The following is a 17319-nucleotide window of genomic DNA, read 5'->3' as shown; positions in this document are numbered from 1 at the left end:
AAAGTTATTTAATATGTTGATTTAGATGTCTCACTTTTAAAACTTTTTTTCCAAGTATCATAATATTCTTAAATATTTAGTGATTTTATTTTTCTATTATACTTCCAGTACTAGTGGGATTTAGAAAATATAATTTTGCACCAACATTAACATTTAATCTACAAAAACTATATAGATCTACTAAACTCTCACTGAGATACAAATTTTCCTTTTTCTATTGAAAGATGGATGTTAGCATTTAGAATTAATGATATTCATTCAAAAACTTACTCGATCTGTGCCGAAATTTGTTAGACGTAGCAAGAACAAATTTAAACATGGTACAATAAAAACTGATGAATATTTTGACCTCAAAAATCCTTCCTAGAAAGGATATAGCTAGTTTCTCTAAAAACAGAATTATTTCAGATTTTTAGAAGCCTGGCTTATAAGTTTGAACATGAAATCATGCTTGAGTTGTATTTTTTCGGATGAATTATCTAATGCTAAATAGTAAAAATAATGATGTAGACCAGAGTAATATGTGATGACGTAACCCTCCTCCCTCCTATTGTAATGTTTTCACTATGTTTGTTACCCATACCATGAACTTAACTAATTTTAAGTTAATACTAATCTTCTTAAAAAATAATTAATCACAAAAATACATAAAAGAAGAGTTTTATTTTCAAGAACTTATTGGTTTGTTATAAGTGTTAAACAATGTTTTCTATATCAAGTAAAAATCTTACTATAAAATACATCTCAGTTCTTTATCACATACACAAACGAAGCCTGAAAAGAGCGTCATGAGATGCCGACCTCTCCGTCATGGCACAGATACCAGAAATACTACATTTCCAATTATTTATCTAAAGGACACGGTTTCCGTTCAAGAAAGCGCCATGCACATTTTCCACCTCTTCTTTTGACGCAAACAGCTTGCTGCTCCTCGCACGGAGAATACCATTCTGCGTGGCACACTCGCTTGCTCTTCCATCTCCCAAGCAGCATTTCATTTACCTTTAAATACAGACTGACCATCATGCAGACAAAGACAGTGTCCCTCAGTACTCTATACATGAATACAGTCATATAAAATGATGAATGATTTAAATACTTGAGATCATGACCTTCTTCTTGGGCAGGAATACGTTTTTAAAGGATGGGGGAAAGTTGAGTAATCCATAATGGTTTTCTTTGACCTCGATCGAGACAATGGTTTCATAAAGGAATTATTTGGAATTTATAATATAAAAAGCTTCATACTGGTTAAACGATAGGTAGTTTTCTTGTTTTGAAGAGTAAGATTTTTGTAATGAAAAATTTTAAGCTGAATCTCTATCAAAATCAAATGAATTATTTAAATGTATTCTACATTGCATATGAACGACCATGTAGGATAAAGACATGCTGTTCTTTAGGAAATGTGTCTTTTCCGTTCATGTTGCTAGATCGTGGTCATATCATGTACTGAACTCTTGGCCTTAAAGTATTAATTTTTCGTGATGCTACATTGCAGGCCTCTATGTGACCTCTAAAATTTAGGCGCCAACGGGCTCCTTATAAAATAAAATTAGTCGCTAATGCAAATTTTTAGTCGCAAGGCAATTTTTTCTTAGGCGCCAATTTAAAAACTAATATTAGTCATTATAGAGACACGTCCATTGCTAACCTTTAAAATTCTTTTCTGCTCTTTATAAAAAAATATTTGAAAATGTTTAAAGTTCAATAATTTGACGATCACCAAGTCAATTTAAAATGGTCGCCAATTTGGCGACTTATAAGAAAATTTTAGGCGCCAATCATAATTTTTAGGCGCCATGGCGACTAAATTAGTTGCCAATTAGAGCCCTGCATTGTAGTCCTATAATTTGTGTTTCTCAAGAAAAAAAAAATCTTCATTCATATTTTTAATCTTTTTGTCACCTAAACCTGATTGCACAATACTGAAAATCTATTTATCTTCTTTACTTGTAAATTTATAACAAAAACTCTTAAGAATCTACTTTATGGTACTAGAAACTAAATTTTGAAAGAAAGAGATCAAAAATCGAACCACCAAAATTTATTAAATGTGCTTCAAACTGTTGCAATCGCAAAATGTCCACAGAAGAATTGTTTCATAATGTCACATACAACGAAAACAGACCAAAACAGAAGACATGAATAAGCTAGTATCTTTAAACTTGAACGAATCAGTTTGAAATATATGCTTAAGAGTCTGTATGGATTAACTCGGAAAATACATGTACCTATGCTAACTTACCCTGCATTTACAGTTAGTCGAATATAATCCTCGGATTCCAGCCAATTGCCCCGCCTTCAGCTCAGAAAATGGAGTAGTTGTGAAGCAGGAAGACACTACCATATGGTTATTTCGGATATATCCTAAACCATTCAAATCTGTATTTTCAAATTTTATGTCCACATCGTTTGAGTTTAATATTATATCTATCCACTATAGAGAAGTTTTATCTAACATTAACAAATGTAGATTTAGATTTGTAAAAAAAAAAAATATTTTCATTTAATGTTGCCAAGATGTTTTCCGAGGCATTGTCTGTATATGAAAGAAATATCTTTTAACAAATTATCATTCATTTTCATATCGCCAACTGAAAAGAGCCAAATCGATTTGATTTTGAATTTTGAAGCTTTAAAATAAAATCTACACTCTATCCACTTTTTGTCCAAAATTTAAAGATGATAAAATTTACAGAACAAGAAATCATCCAAACCATGGCAGGACAAGTTAACTCCTTTCATCAACGTGGTTCTTACCTGTCATATAGTATACAGTTCCCAAAGACAGTTCAATACCACAGGACCCGTCAAAAGCATCAGATGTCACATAATCTTTGTCTGCCACCTCAAAAGATGCAGACCTCTACAAAACAATAAAGCAACGTAAGCTATTGTCATTACAGATCCAGACATTTAATGTATAAAGCATATATAAATCAAATATTGTTTTAGAGATCCAAAATTTCTAAAAACCAAACAAAGAGACAACATCCCTTGGCCAGAATGCTCAACTTAAATTACAAACGTACTATCTAAGGAATTATATGTATGGCCTATTAACAAATTAATAAAAAGTATTCAGTTCTTGTAATTGATAAATTATTTATTGCAATAGCCCGATGGGTCGTAATGTTGGTTCCACATTTTCAATCGTTACCTTTCCTTATTAATATGTATGTAGTAATATTCTGTTATCAACTGCATATGGTGTTTATTTATTACTCAGGAGTATGCTCTGAGTACGATCAATTTTTTGAACCGAGGCATGCTACTGCCAGATAAGTTGATGTTACAGGAATTTAAAAAAAATCGTTTAAAGTCAGCATTTCGTAAATTCTATGATGGATGTTTTAATGAACTTGTTAGCAAAAAAATCTATTTTTGGTTGGTATTTTGTCTGACATATCTCGTACAAATTGTTAGGCCTTTGTTTTTATATGAAAATTGACTACGAAATATTCCATCTACCGGATCAATACATAGGGCTCACAATGGGTGTGACCGGTCGACAGGGGATCCTTACTCCTCATAGGAACCTGATCCCACCTATGAAATTTCCCGGCGTCTACGTTTTATGCCCTGTTTACAGATTGGAATAGTTTGTAGGTTTCTTCGAGATTGATCATTGTTCGATATCTTCACCTTTTTTTATCACTTACCAATGGTCAAGGACAATGAAAAAGGTTAGTTGTTGATGTTTTTTATGGCACAATCTACATAAAAATAGCTGTAAATAAGCATGATTTGATGCACCATTGTCAGAGATAATGGTCAAATCTGAAAAAGAAGACACTTTGTCAAAATTGATTAAATGTATAAGGCGGATGTTGAGATCTCGTTTTACACGGAAACAGTGTTATGAAAACAGTCTATCCTTCTGACTTTAATAATTCAAAAGTGACTAAAGAATTCCATAGATTAAATAGTCAGTATGTAATTGTTCCAGCTGATAAAGCAGGTAACAACAAAGATTTTGTTTGTAAGGTTTATTATTACAATTGCATTTTAGAGGAAGTCCGATATATTATATAAGTTTACAAATGATAATCCAACTTATATTCATAGTTTCCTTTCTAAAGATGAAAATCTTCAAAACCATATGTCAGTGTAAACTATTCTTAATATTTTCAACAACCTAACTGAAATTATCATACCTATACTAGATTCCAAAACTTCGAAAAATCTTTTCAAACATATATAGCGTGTTCTAGTAAATGCTCTACCGAACCTCTTTTTTTTTTTATTCCTTCCAAAAATATTAACGGTAGTGAAGGAGAAAATTCAGGAGTATTGTACAACAGCATATTCAACGTGTTAAAATATGAAATAACATTTTTTTTTTTTCTAAAATCAATAGCACCAAAACGTACGACTTTTCAGCACTTCACAATACTTCCTCACGATAAATTAAAGTTCAGCCTATTTGGCAACATACATAGACAACTGCTTCTTCAATATAAATGGAACACGTAAACTTGCATACCATGTCATAGGTCATTTGAAAACTTACTTTGTTAAAAAAATTCTGATTCTACAGAATTGTTTTAATTTAACATTTTCATCATATGTTTAGAATGTTTGTTTGCTCTCTATTTGAGGACAACTGTATATGAAAATTACAATGTATACAGAAAAAATACTTTAGATATTTCCATATGCATACGTTGTACGAGGGTTGTCCCTAAATTCCGTAGACAAGCGTAGGTTTGTAGGAACTCAATGTCATAAAATAATGAAAATTTAAACGTAAATAAAACTAACAATAACTAATAAATTCACAGACAAAAATTGAGTAATTACACAATTGAACCCTATTCTTAAAATACAATACTTTATTGTCTGGTGAAAGAAGGCGGAGAAAAACTTGAAAATTGCAATTGAAAATCTGTATATGATAATAAAAATTTGTGAAAAACTATTTTTTTACTCAGAGTTTCGGTAACACAAGAAAAAATTCTTAAAATTGTGTTGTTAACAGCCTTTCCTCCAATTTTGTTGCCATGTGATTTGATCAAAATTAAGTTTATAATGTTTTATATGCACAGGTTTGAAATATGACTTGTTGATACATGCAGTGTACTGGAATGTGATCAAATTTTCTTAACTTTAATTCTCTCCTACAGAAACATAGATGTCATAAATTTATGGTACACATGGAAAAGTATATTGTTCCTTAGTTTATTGAAATGACGGAAACGCCCCCCCCCCCCCCCCCCCAATGCATTGCTGTAGTTCTTTAGCATCAGTTCAGATGTAGCGGCGCACCTAGAGCTGACAATGTCTGTAAAATCAATAGATACTCTCACTATCCGGCATTCTGTTTGTGTGATCACTGTTATTTTCTTATTAAACTTCCGTTTCTCTACAGGTTATTTCCTATTTCTTACTTTTTCTGTATTTTGAAATATAAAATGACGTGTTTTTGTGAAACCCTAGATCTGAAGGCCTTCTCAGTTTCAGAGAGCTTTGAAATTACGTACGAGAAGTGCTCAAACAGTTGGATACATTGGTATCATATTATTGTTTTATCATAAGTATCGAATTCAACACGATGTTTCCAGCTAGGAATTATACACAATGTTCCTATAACCTAATAAGTACCTCTATTTAATGATGGCTATTATTATATCTTTAAGAATCAGAACTTTTATCTCAGATTGTTTAACAATCATGAAAATTACAAATTTATTTGGGACAACTCTTCTGGTATGTATATTAAATATATATAATAATTGATTTCAATGATAATTTATTGCTCTTGTATAAGGCAAAATGAAATATATATTGAAACTTTGTAAACATTTTAAAATTTAGCAACATTTCTTTATCTATATTAGAAAATATCAGTATCATGAACAACAAGAAATTATTCACATTGTCAACTTCAATAACATTTTTTTGCTTACTTTCCGTTTTCAACTCGCTGCACTCTTTACATAATATTATTTGATTAATTTCGACTACTCTGCTGCATTTACAATAAATTTCGGATTTTAAACTATCAAGGCGCTATCTCAAATGAAACCACAGATCTAGAGAAATTTATCCTGTATGCAATGCAGATATTTTATCACAGGGTTGAAAAGAAATATCCTCGACATTGATTTTTCTTATTTGTAAAAACAATAATTTATCTTTCAAGAATTCAGATTACTTTATTTTTCCGACAGGTATGCATATTCTGGCATGGATGCAGAACTTTGAATGTTTCCTCTATCATACCCGCACACACGCGTGAGTTCATTGAAAAAAGGAAGAACCAATCCGATCCGGAAACAATATCCTTTTTCGCGCACAGAACAAGAGTTTTAAATTATACTCAAGTCATTCAGAATGACTTCACAAAATTCCTCATCAGTAGCTATCTGACATTTTGTCCAAATAAACTACTGTGTTACGACCATGGTGCATTTTACCAAAATTATTCTTTTCCATTTGATGGGAAGACCCCTCTTTGTCCTCAGTGTAGTTGTGCAAATGACTGTGAAAAGAAATCTGAATGTTGTGTATCCAAATACATAGCTCAAAAAAACATAACTCTTCACGATATTAAAAATACCAACGCTCCTATCCAGATCAGTGAAGCATCTCTTTCTTGTATGAAAACGTCATTGGGTGCCATTCATGATGATAAAACAGGAAAACCATTAGAAATAGTGCTTGAAGAAAGGTACTGGATAGTGGCAAGATGTCCAAAGGAATATCCTCCAAATAATTTATGGCGAAGGTGCAGGAAATTTTTACCCAGAGAAATGCTTGAAAGCGAGGAGCTGCATATACCGGTATTTTCAATTAAAACAAATGATAGTTACCAAAATATTTATTGTGCAGAGTGTTTCGGTGAAAAACGGGAAAACCTTTATCTATGGAGAAGGGTTATAGTGACAAACAATTATTTAGAATTGAATAGACTACAAACCAATTTCATTCTTGCATCGTATAAACAAAAATTTATCATACGTTTTAACCCTCCTTCATTTTTGGAAGAAAACTTGACATGTACATTACCATCTATTTCCAAATGTAATGAAACAGGCCAATGGGATCATTTTGATGGCAGATTAAAATGGGCATGCGAAACAATGCCACAGTTACTTATCTATTTATTTAATTTAAAGGCATACAAAAACGTATACTGCGCGATGTGCAATACATTTTCTCCGGAATATACACTGCCAATCTCGATAATTGGCGGCCCTTCAGTAGAAAAATCCCAATATATCTCCGATTTTTACCGACAAACCCTTGGGTTATTCCCTTCATTGCTAAGCTATTCGGAACAGAAGACGTATCATGATTATAGCGTTGAAAGCCTTTGTCCATCTGAGATGGTATATAGCCCGGTCCTGGTGAGTACACTTTACACTGTGTTCAATGTTAGAGATTGAAAGCATTGCCAATTTCACTACAACGTACATGTATAGTTATCTAAACGATCGAATTCTAATAAAAATGTATACTGTATACAGGGTTATTTTCTCCCTTTCGCACTTGCAAATAATTTTGTCCCCTTTAGTATAGTTGGGCAAAAGGGGCGAAAATAAAACGGGGTGAAAAATTTCCGTGTATATATATACAGTAATATTTACTACTTTTTAGCGTAAGTATATGTTTTCTTTAGTCGAAATGTAGTTCTTTCTGTCAAAGGCTTCTAATATGCATTGGAAGTAAAAAAAACGTTTCAAAACTTATTAAGTTAATGTAATATAAATAAGAATATGCAAAAATCTGTTGCAATGGAATTTTATTATAAAAATGTATATTGAGTTTTTTTCCCCAATAGGACAAATTGTTTGCAGCACATTTGTTAAGTTCTTGGCAGCGTTTTTATGCCCCCGGATCGAAAGATCCCGGGGGTATATTGTTTTTGTCCTATCTGTCTGTTTGTCTGTTTATCTGTTTGTCTGTTTGTCTGTCTGTCTGTTGTCAACTTTAACCTTGCCCATAACTTTTGATTGGTTGTAGCTATGACTTTCATATTTCACATGTGTATTTTTTGTGACAAGACCTTTCTTTGGGTACCATCATATTTGACCTTTTGACCTTGACCTTGGAGTTTGACCCACTTTTGCAAAATTCTATGAGACTATAACCTTGGCCATAACCTCTGAACAGTTGGTGCTTGGGGTTTCAAACTTCACACGTGTATTCTTTGTGACAAGGCCTTCCTTTGGATACCAACAACTTTGACCTTTTGACCTTGGAGTTTGACCTACTTTTGAAAAACTTTAACCTTCGACATAACTTTTGAATGGTTCATACTAATGCTTTCATACTTCACATGTGTAATCCTTGTGACATCAGTTTCTTTTGAATACCAACCACTTTGACCCTTTGACCTTGGGGTTTGACCTACTTTTGAAAAACTTTAACCTTGGCCATAATTTTTGAATGGTTGGTGCTAGGGCTTTCATACTTCACATATGTAATCCTTGTGACAAGACCTTCCTATGGATACCAACCATTTTGACCCTTTGACCTTGACATAGGATTTTGACCTACTTTCGAAAAAGTTTAACCTTGGCCATAACTTTTGAATGGTTGGTGCTAGGGCTTTCATACTTTACATATGTAATCCTTGTGACAAGGCCTTCCTTTGGATACCAACAACTTTGACCTTGACCTTGATGTTTTACTTACCTTAAAAAAACTTTAACCTTCGCCATAACCTTTGAACAGTTGCAGCTAGGGCTTTCAAATTTAACATTTTTTTTTATCTTTAGGCCTGGATTTTGACTTGCATTTGAGAAACTTTAACCTTCGCCATAAGCTGCCATACGGGGGCATCAGTGTTTCACAAACACATCTTGTTCTATCTATATACTCAGTATATCATAGAATCATGGATAGTATTAAGTTTTAGCAAATTTATTCATTGTGAACATTAAATTTGTAATTCTGTTTTTTAATTTATCTAAAGGAATTCAAAAATCTGATATCAACATCCTCTAAATTAGACTCGATATTCTGGTTCTGACACACTTGGAAAAGGAAGTAAAAATTAATCATATTCAGGCACCTTTTTAATACGAAAGTATATTTATAGCTAACCTTAGTTATTCCGAACATTCAAATAATAAAAATGCAAAATCATCTCATACTTAAAAATAATTAGAACTAAGGGAATGATACTTTCTAAAACAATCCCAAAATATAGTTTGAACTGAAGGACCATGAATAATGATACATTTTTTATAGGTATAATTTCATTGTTTTTAAATATGATAGGGATATAAAGCAAAAATATTAAGTTAATCAAAGATTTGAAAAGTGATTTAAAGGTCCTTTTACAGACTGAATTTGAGATAAGGTTTCCTTATATCGAACACTTGATTATCTCGAAATTTTTGTCATTCTTACTGCGTTCGAGAATCCAGAATTTAACTGTAATTTATAGCTGCTCCTGATTCCAATATAATGAGGTATTGTGTAACATTGCAACACTTTTTTGAAAAAATGATCAACTATCAATATTATTACTCTGTTTTATGAGAAACAAAAATGACTAAACGTATAACAGGATGTTTATTTGTAACTCTTAATCTATCTCATTATAACGCGTTTATTTCATTTAAAAGTTGTTTCTTTTGGTTGTTGAGGTAATAAATTTGAAATTCTAAAAAAAAATGCAAAGTATTTTTCCTTTGTAAGAAAATACTAAACCGTCCCCTTTTTCTGAGAAATTGTATATTTTTTTCATTTCAGAAAAGATGCCTGTCAATTATTTGTGATTCTGAATATGATCAAACAGGTCCAAAATGTCATCGTCGAATTTCCAATGACTTCTCTGGACCTTATATTATACGCGCATCAGTATGTACTACAAGATCACTAACTTTTGTTTTGTTGGATAAGATAAAGAAACAGCTGGTAGAAGAACTTTTAAATGAGCCCAGATTCTCTCCCAGGGAAATTAACATCCTATTTTATTCACCATTTCTCACGAGGTTTAACAAAGTGTGCTATCCGTTCGTCGCAAGCTATCTTCCTGACAGGGTAACAAACATATTTGCCATGGCAAACTTCTTGTTGATGTTTACAAAAAACTTCACCGTAAATGATAGTCTTGTATCGAAGCATTTACAAATCAAACTAAATAGTTTTGATAGTAACGCTTTCAAAACACTGTCTAGTAAACCTGGGCGTAAGAAATACTTTCTCCGTAGGAAGAGACCCCCTCCTGTTGAAAACAATGTAACGTACTGGCAACATTGTCCGAAGATTTACCTACCAGCTAGCTATCATCTTAATCATTGCGATTTCGAGATTTGCATCACGGAATACGACGTTTGTTTTGAAAGCCACATTGCAAAATTTGAACAAGAAGACACTGCTATAGCTTTATGTTTAGATGATTATAAAAGGATAATTAATGACTATGTAAGGAGGACCACTGGTGAGGATTCGCCAGAAACCTATTTTTCTGTCATTTGTCTGTCTGTGTCATCTATTGGCTGTCTTCTTACTGTCACAAAATCTTTGGTGTCTCTGAACACTGCCAGTACCTTACCCACTCCACTGAATATAAAAATGACATTGTCTTTCACGCTTTTCCTGGCTAATACATTTTATACAGCTTCAAGATTTTTTACTTACCTTTATCCAGTTTGTATGGTTCTTGGAATTGCCTCGCATTATCTTTGGCTGTTAGTATTAAGTTTCATGACCACTTTATGTTTTGACCTGTTTCTTACCACTTTTCGTGTCTTTAAAAGTCGACGGTCCAACAATTTCCTAACCTATTTTGTAGCAAATGTAACGTTTGGCTTAGTTGTTGTGGCAATTCACATTCGATTAAGTTACGGAATATCTGGGGGATCGTGTCTTGGGTATTCAAAAACTACCTGTTTTATCGAAAATGGCATACTTAAGTTCTTTACATTAATCCTCCCAATATCTCTAATGGTCTTTCTGAACACTGTCCTTGTCTTTGTAACTATTTTCTGTATCAAAAAGAAAATGTCTTTTTCAAATTCTCAAGATACACAAATTTTGAAAATCTATTTTAAGCTGTCGACGGCTACGGGAATGACATGGATTTTCGGATTGTTGTACGAAGTGCTTGAATTGCCTTTCTTTTCACATATCCATAGCCTTTTCAACGGTTGTATTGGGATGTTTATATTTGCGGCATTTGGATATCAAATCGATACTTAGCAAAGTACAATGTATTAAAGTTAAAAAAAAAGCAACGGTATCCTCTAAGATTACATTTGTTTAGGTATTCAGGAAAGAGAACTGTTTTGCACTCTGGTCGAGGTCCGCTCAGTTTGCTCTCAGTGTTCAGTCTCTGTTCGAGGTTCGCTCCGTTTTACAAACCTTTGCTCACTGCGCCTCTCCCTGTACTTTTGGCCGTCATTAATTTGGTAAGACTCACAAGGAGTCCTTATAGTAACTGTTCATTATGATATCTGAGGCGGACTGGCATTCTTGATTTTAGCAGACTGTCAGCTATGTACATTATATACACTGTCTGAATTTAAAAATTTTCAAATGTTTAAATTTGATAAACATTTTCAAATGTTATTCAAAAATAGCATTGTTAACATGTTTAAACTAGGACCTAGTTTATGAAAACGTGTTCCATTTTGTTGTCCACAGATTATATACATGTTTAATATTTATAATACAAAAGCCTTCGTGCAACACTTAAAAGTTGCAATGGTTATGATAAGAATGGCTTCCTATTGATGCAGTACAGCTTTGAGTGTTGTAATTATAGGAAGAGAGCATACAGTCTATCTAGATGTATACTGTAGTATTTTACTGATTCTTTACCTCTGCTGTTGGTTCCTTCCATTTGTGATTTTTAAAATTACCTTCATTTGGAAAACTCAAGTAGACCACACAAGATTACACTAATATCTTTATATTAAGCGTCTATATTGCTTTTAATGTCATATCAATTCCATTTTTGTTTAGTCCATTACCTCAGAGTTAAAAATATTTCTGAAAGAATTCGAAAATGAGACATTGTTAAATACGTTTTTTGATCAAACTCTGCATAAGGTATAACTGTGGTGCTCTAACCACCAAACTATATATAATTTACACCAAAACCATTAAAATATTATAAAAAGGAATGCCCACCGAAGAAGAGAAGAGAAAAGTCATTTTGTCAAAATCAAGGTCACATAGATTGGAAATCTAAAACCCTTGTTGCTCAGATACGACAATATTTGTTATTGGTAAGAGGAATCAAGGCTGTTGACGTGAAATCACGTGAAATAAGAGTTTTTGATTGTAATTGACACAATACACTAAGTTTTCCCCACAAATGAAGTAAAATAAGCACTATTCCATCCGGATATCTCTTATGTGTTATTTTTAAGGTTATATTAATCCTCAAGGCTCGGGGTATTTGTATTCAAAAACAAATACACTTTTATCCGTTTTTTTTTTATTTTGTATCAGAATCAGTTCTGAGAAATGTCCACTTCAAGGAAGAAGCTCTCTCTATAGATATCTGATTATGTACATTTAATATTTTTACAATTTAAAAAGTACATGTATATTCCTTTACCCATGTGTTTTATAAATATTAGTGTAATATGTCGACTCGGAAGAATATAGAGACTTGTTAAAATATATTTTTTCATACCGTGGTGAAAAATATCAAAATCATTTTTAATAACTGTATTTTGATTTAATGTTGTATTGTTTGTATCTGTACACCTCACTTCATCTAATTAGGAGGTATATAATTTATAATGATGTCCTCTAAACAAAGAAGAGAAATTGAAAGATCAAACTTGCTTTTTACCAATGTGTTTTAATTTTGATTTTCAAATTTTATAGAATGAACATCAATGATAGCAGAAATACATAAATGTATGTAGTATCTGATGACCTTATATGTACATGTATTAAATTAAAGAAACTTGAGCTGTTATAATTGTGTTTAATCCATAAACTTTAAAAGAAATTAGATTATAAAGACGTTATCTGTTGAGGACATGAGATAACATGCTGTTAAAATGTTAAGAACATAAGATATTTAACTGTAATAGTGTTAAAAATTAAAGAAATTGAGCAGTTATATTGTTAACAACATAAAAGATATAACTGATTATTAAAGACATCATCTACAAAGCTGTTGTATTGAAAAACGCCCCCTGTACCGCCAATAATACAAGATTGTAAGGGAAAAAATTAAGAACATAAGACATTCATCAGTAAAGTTGATAAAATGTAAAAATGTTATATTGTTTAGAAAGATTGTCTTGTGTATATCTATCATGATTAGTTTGGGACGATTTCTGAATATTCAAATATACTAGTACCTCTGTTGTTTAATTACACGTATTGTTGTACAACTACACCTTATAATTGTAATAAAATGACACTATATATGTCATTTTTGTGTCTCTCTTCCTTCCTGGAAATAACTGTACTTTTTGCATAAAAATTATTGGTAACCTGACTAGCTACTCAAAGACTAGACATCTTTCATAATTTGATGTTTCTTTGAATGCAGATAGAGTGTGCGTGTTTTGCGTGTGTATGTGTGTGTAATCCCTTGTAATTTGGGTTTACAGGACGCAAATTTCGGAAAATTATATTTATCGATGTTGCAGCAACAGAATTTGCTTTGACGAACAGTAATGACGACTGCGATAAACCCGAACACATGATTTGAAGGGAAATGATAGTACACTACTATGTCATTCACTAAGTCATACTCTCTGTAACAACCGATCTGGAGATTATTTCTTATGGCAAAAATATTGACCCTGTAGATTTCAATGTACCGTGGTTATAGGTAACGACACGACACATTTATATACATTTGAAAAAGAGATATAGTAATTATAACGTCACCTGAAAAGAAATGCATTTTTTAAATGTTTGATGCTGGGCAATAATTAAAGCAACAGTGAACACAACAGACCTACCTTAAAGATTTCAAGTATATCAATGGAGTAGTTGTACTCTTGACGATCCATTCTGTTAGGGATGATACTTTCCCTGACATAAGAATCCAGACTTCTGCCATCCCGGAAGTAAAGTTCCGCGGCAGTGACGTTTGCAGTTATTGCTATAGATAGATAGTAATGCTTTCCTTCATGGTACATGTAAGGTATTTTCACATTTAAAAAAATATATTAATAACAAAAAAAAAAAAAAAATAATAATAATAATTTAACTCTCATTGATTTTTATTTTTATTATTTTTATCATCATCATCATAATTATTTTGTAATTACACCAGTTTGTCTTTCACAAATTTAACTTATTTATATCTTGCCCTTCATACGTTGTAAAATATTTCATAAATTCATATTATGTAAATCCAGATATAACTGCAGTTTTTCGTGTTAATGAGGTATTATTTTCATTAAAACTTAATTGTTTTCCAGCTTTGTTGCCGTTTTTTTTTTCATTTATAGACTATTGAACATGTGACTTTTTTTCAGAAATGCATGCCGAACATCACTTACCCATTTTCTCCTCCTTTTGCATGAATGAAAGACAAAAAAAAATATAAACATAATACTCACCAAATTCAGCATTGCAGAAGGAGTTTTGATAACGAGGCATGTAACAGGAGCAACAGAATGCTGATTTTGTTAGTCCTAGTATGAATAATAGTCCCAACAACGCTCGATACACCATTGCCACAAGTATCTTAGGTGTCTTAAAAAAAAAAGTGTCGGAACTATCCGAATTGGACTTGACCCACTTGCGGCTTGGACAGTTCTGAATGTGAGACCAAAGGCAATAGGGATTCTTATAATAAAAATGCCACAATCAATAGCACCAGACTGACTGTGATGCAGAGGAAAGTTTGCATACTAGAGAGGGTAGAATTTCTGCATATCAGCTATATTACGATCGGCTTGAGAGATTAGTTATTTGGACTGACAACGACCAAATTTGATCCCATCTCGTCTATTGGGAAAAGATCCTTAGCTAATGCATTTACAAGTTGATGAAGAGACGCCGTAATAGAGATTATATAGAAGAGTTGACCGCAATTCAGGGTTAAGCACTTCACATCGCCAAGTCGGCTTGGGATGCAATCTATCAAATTAAGAATTACTGCACATGGTATAAAAACAACAGCACAAAATTACTATGGATTTTTTGTATTTTAAAAGTTTTGCTCCAAATTTTTCTGCTATAAATTTGAAAAATTCACGTGAAAAGTAGTAAATTCATTTTATTGTTTTATATTTGAAAAATGTAAAATTTGAAGAAAAAACAAATCACTTTCCAATTTATGCTTACTTTGCTCTCAATGAATTATGAGGTCATACTCTGTAGTTGTGATGTTCATGTGCTGTAAAATGTAAAGTCATACATACATGTACATGTACTAGTAGTTCTGCCACATAATTCGTCAGAATTCAAAAAAAAAATTAATAAAGGTAAGTGGGAAATCATGCATGTAATAAGTTCGTGACCTAAGCCACTGCATGACGTGCGTCAAAAATTCCTGAACCAATGATTTATTAAATAGTCCAAGAATTTTAAGGCAAATATGGAAAACTGCTGAACTTCTATATATGTTTCGCACGTCAAATACGTAGATGATAGATTTAAATTCCAGTACGTTTGTATGTAAAAAGTAAAGACAACAAACAGTGATCGATCTCAAAAAATCCATAAACAAAACAAATATGTAAAAAGGGCATAAAACACGGACCCCTGGGAATTCAAGAGATGGGTTTGTTGCCTAGGAAGAGTAAACATCCCCTGTTGACCGGTAACACCCGCCTTGAGCCCTGTATAGATCAGGTAGACGGAACTATCAATAGTCAATTCAGTAAAAAAAAAAAAAGGCCTAACAATTGGTATGAAACAAGTCAGCCAAAAAAACGACCAGTGATGGGTTATATTTGCTAACAAGGTCATTATAACGGCCATAAAATTTACGAAATGCTGACTTTAAACGAGGCTGCTGTTGAAATCACTGTAACATCAATTTATCAGTGAGTAGCCTGCCTCGCTTTAAAAATTGATCGTACTCAGAGCAACCTCATGAGTAGCGAATAAGTTGGGAGATATAAACACCATCAGCGAGTGAAAGTGGAATATTACTACACAAAATAAGGAAAATTAACAATGAAAATGAAACAATGAAAGTCATTTCGTTTGTCATACAATTTAGTTGTTAATTGGCCTTTATCGTCTATAGTCAGTAAAACATCTAAACATGAAATAGATGTGGCAGACTCTGTGGTGTCTTTTATTTCAAGTTCATTGGGATAATATATCGAGTCGACATATGAATGAAAATAACTATTGTTAATTGATAAAACATCGTCGATATATCTGAATGTCGAATTGAAGGCCACAGCTAGTGTTTTCCTCTTCTGGTGTAGAAGTTTTTGAATTAATTCTGCTTCATAAGAATATAAAAACAGATCAGCAAGTCTCAAAAATCTCAGCAAGTCATCGACGATGAGAGTCGCAAATTAAGCGTTAGTGTGCATTACCCATCCGTTAAACATATTTTGAAATCAAAATGAATGTAAAATCCTGATATATATGATCATAGCTTGTTTTATTTATTCCCTTTTCGGAAAAAATCTGTCAAAATTTGCTAGACTGTACCATTGCTTATACCTCAAACAACCAACAAAGTAAAAATTTGAAATAATATTTATTCTGTGTCGTCGCTTAAGATTGCATTGACTAAACGATGCACAACATATTTTAATGTGAGGTTGGGATTTCTGTACACAATTCTTTCAAACAGTCAAATCCTATCATTTAGGCGTTGCAAAGTTTGGTCTCTGACAAGACTCCATTTTGGCACCTAACTGTACAGTCAGGAGATACTATAAAGATCCTGACAGTTACAGATTTACCGAGGTTTTCAAACAAACAAATATTCTTTAAATCAGTGGAGTTTATAACATAAACCAGGCCCTTGTCCTGCAAGCTTGAACTTGAACTTTCAGTTAGCCTTGTAGAACACCTCCATGGCAAATAGAAGCAATCAGCTTGGTGAAATGTTACAAGGCCGCCATGGACTATCCTTATCTTAACCAAAGCTCCATGTAAAGAGCCAGCAACCAAGTCCTTATAGTAGCCATGATCCCAAATATGAAATACGTGGGTTAGAAGAGACAACTGGTCAAGGCCATCCATCAGAACAAGGCACAAGGGCCTTAATGGTTACCTGAGTATAATACAACCCTGTAAATGATCCACAGATTATTATAAAGTAGAATAATCTAATAGATGGAGATATGTTGCCAAAAACAAGAGAAATAGGAAAATAATGGTTCAACAAATGGTTAGTCTGGTACTTAGTAACAACTCATAAAGTATATTAGATCTATATACTTACCTGTAAGAAGA

The 17319-nt window shown here is 32.6% G+C and overlaps 2 protein-coding genes across 2 annotated transcripts; one reads left to right on the top strand and one right to left on the bottom strand.

Moving 5' to 3' along the window:
* Positions 1–644: 644 nt before the first annotated feature.
* Positions 645–14700, bottom strand: LOC133176892 (metalloproteinase inhibitor 1-like). The gene is made up of 5 exons (XM_061311948.1): positions 14508–14700; positions 13902–14044; positions 2764–2869; positions 2249–2370; positions 645–1002 (listed from the first exon to the last, which is right to left on the bottom strand). Exons 1-5 carry the CDS (start codon positions 14620–14622, stop codon positions 844–846), a joined length of 645 nt encoding a protein of 214 aa, XP_061167932.1. The 5' UTR covers positions 14623–14700; the 3' UTR covers positions 645–843.
* LOC133176899 (adhesion G protein-coupled receptor E2-like) lies at positions 10021–11163 on the top strand. The gene has a single exon (XM_061311957.1). The coding sequence runs from the start codon at positions 10021–10023 to the stop codon at positions 11161–11163; it is 1143 nt and encodes a 380-aa protein (XP_061167941.1).
* Positions 14701–17319: the final 2619 nt, after the last annotated feature.

The sequence above is a fragment of the Saccostrea echinata genome, unplaced genomic scaffold (assembly GCF_033153115.1).
Source record: "Saccostrea echinata isolate AGI-Se365-2 ecotype Australia unplaced genomic scaffold, CSIRO_AGI_Sech_v1 ptg000084l, whole genome shotgun sequence".
Taxonomy (NCBI): Eukaryota; Metazoa; Mollusca; class Bivalvia; order Ostreida; family Ostreidae; genus Saccostrea; species Saccostrea echinata.
The sequence above is the reverse complement of the archived record's forward strand: the minus strand, read 5'-3'. Positions and strand labels throughout refer to the sequence as shown.